This window comes from Melampsora larici-populina, assembly GCF_000204055.1.
Source record: "Melampsora larici-populina 98AG31 unplaced genomic scaffold MELLAscaffold_11, whole genome shotgun sequence".
NCBI classification, from domain to species: Eukaryota; Fungi; Basidiomycota; class Pucciniomycetes; order Pucciniales; family Melampsoraceae; genus Melampsora; species Melampsora laricis-populina.
Window position 1 is genome coordinate 723591 of NW_006768775.1, and position 1502 is coordinate 725092.

A 1502-nucleotide genomic window follows, 5' to 3' on the forward strand; every position below is an offset into this window, starting at 1 on the left:
ACATCACAAGTCCCTTCATTTACGTATAGATGCAATCATAAAACCACTCAAATGATCAACTTAACCATCACAAACATCTCATGAGAGCTTCTCAGGTTGTCTTAGGGTTGTCTTAGACATTTTTTACGCATATACATACAAGAACACACAATAACAAAAGTACCAGCCTCCACGCAGGTGGCTCACACATTCACACAGTCATCACACTCAGGCCACACATACTTTTCACACATGTAACTCAATCAGCTGCACGCAAGTCCATACCCTCACAAGACACATATCCTCATACTCACCTCACACATTTCACTCATGTGTATTCACCTCAATCACGCAGTATCTCCACGTGGGCACCTTATAAAACAAGTGTACGTCACCTCATACACTCACAAGACAAACATATGTAATGTTACTCAAGAAACCTCACATGCATCATGGCTCCACGCACCTTACATACTCATCTCACGCAGGTCACTCACACAAAACACACATGCATCACACAGGATCCACACGCACCTTATGACACCGCCATGTAACTAACTTCATACCCACGACAGTGGGATCATTCCTTACCACTCAGCTCTTTACGCACTATCCTCACACATATCACACATAAACATCACGCAGCATACATATGCTGAATCATTCAGACATTGTGTGTATATGTAACATTGTGTATATGTAAAATTAGGTCTAATAACCCTAATATTCTATCACCACTCACACGGAGAACTCAAATCCAAATCAAACCTTCGAGAAAGAACATCAATCAAGACGCATCATTACCTCATTACCCATCATCTCAAGCACTCCAATTTATCGCTAATGCCTCCTCGTCGATCCAACAAACCTACCGATGGCTCCACCCAGCACAAGAAAACTGTCACGTCTTCTAAACGGCCACGTCCACGGAAAACCTCACCTGCAGCACCTCCTAAGCAATCTGACCAAGGAAGAGGGCGAGATGGAGTTCCACGTACCAACCGGAGGCGATTAAGCTTGACCGCTAGCGAAAAAGCTCTGGATGACGTCGAACCATTACCAGATGATGAAGGAGATCATATGACCTCGGTTCCATCTTCTAAAAGGCCACATCGACGGAACAACTCACCTCCAGCTCCTCCTAAGCGATCTAACCAGCCCTTGCTGCGTTTGTCTAAGCGTCTACGTCAAAGTGAACAAAAACACAGTGACCCAGATTCACCAGATACTGATTGCGACAAAGATATCTCCCAAGAGGACAAAGACGAAACTCTATCATCTGACTCTGACTCTGACTCTGACAAACCCCAAATTCCCGTCTCAAAAGTCAAAAAACCAGTCCAAAAGCGAAATCGTACCTCCAACTTCGACTCTGAATTTGACGAACCTGAAAATCTCAATCCGAAAGTCAAAAAACAAGTCAAAAAGAGAAGTCCTCCACCAGTCAAGCCTACCAACTTTGACAAACCTACCAACACTTCAAAACCAGATCCTCATCGTGTCACCCTAGATAACTACATGCT

The 1502-nt window shown here is 44.0% G+C and overlaps 1 protein-coding gene across 1 annotated transcript; it reads left to right on the plus strand.

Annotated features, from left to right (window-relative positions):
* Positions 1–822: 822 nt before the first annotated feature.
* Positions 823–1355, plus strand: MELLADRAFT_104871 (uncharacterized protein; the record flags this gene model as incomplete). The annotated part of the gene is made up of 2 exons (XM_007407998.1): positions 823–1151; positions 1307–1355. The coding sequence occupies 2 exons, from the start codon at positions 823–825 to the stop codon at positions 1353–1355; spliced, it is 378 nt and encodes a 125-aa protein (XP_007408060.1).
* Between the last annotated feature and the right edge of the window lie 147 nt (positions 1356–1502).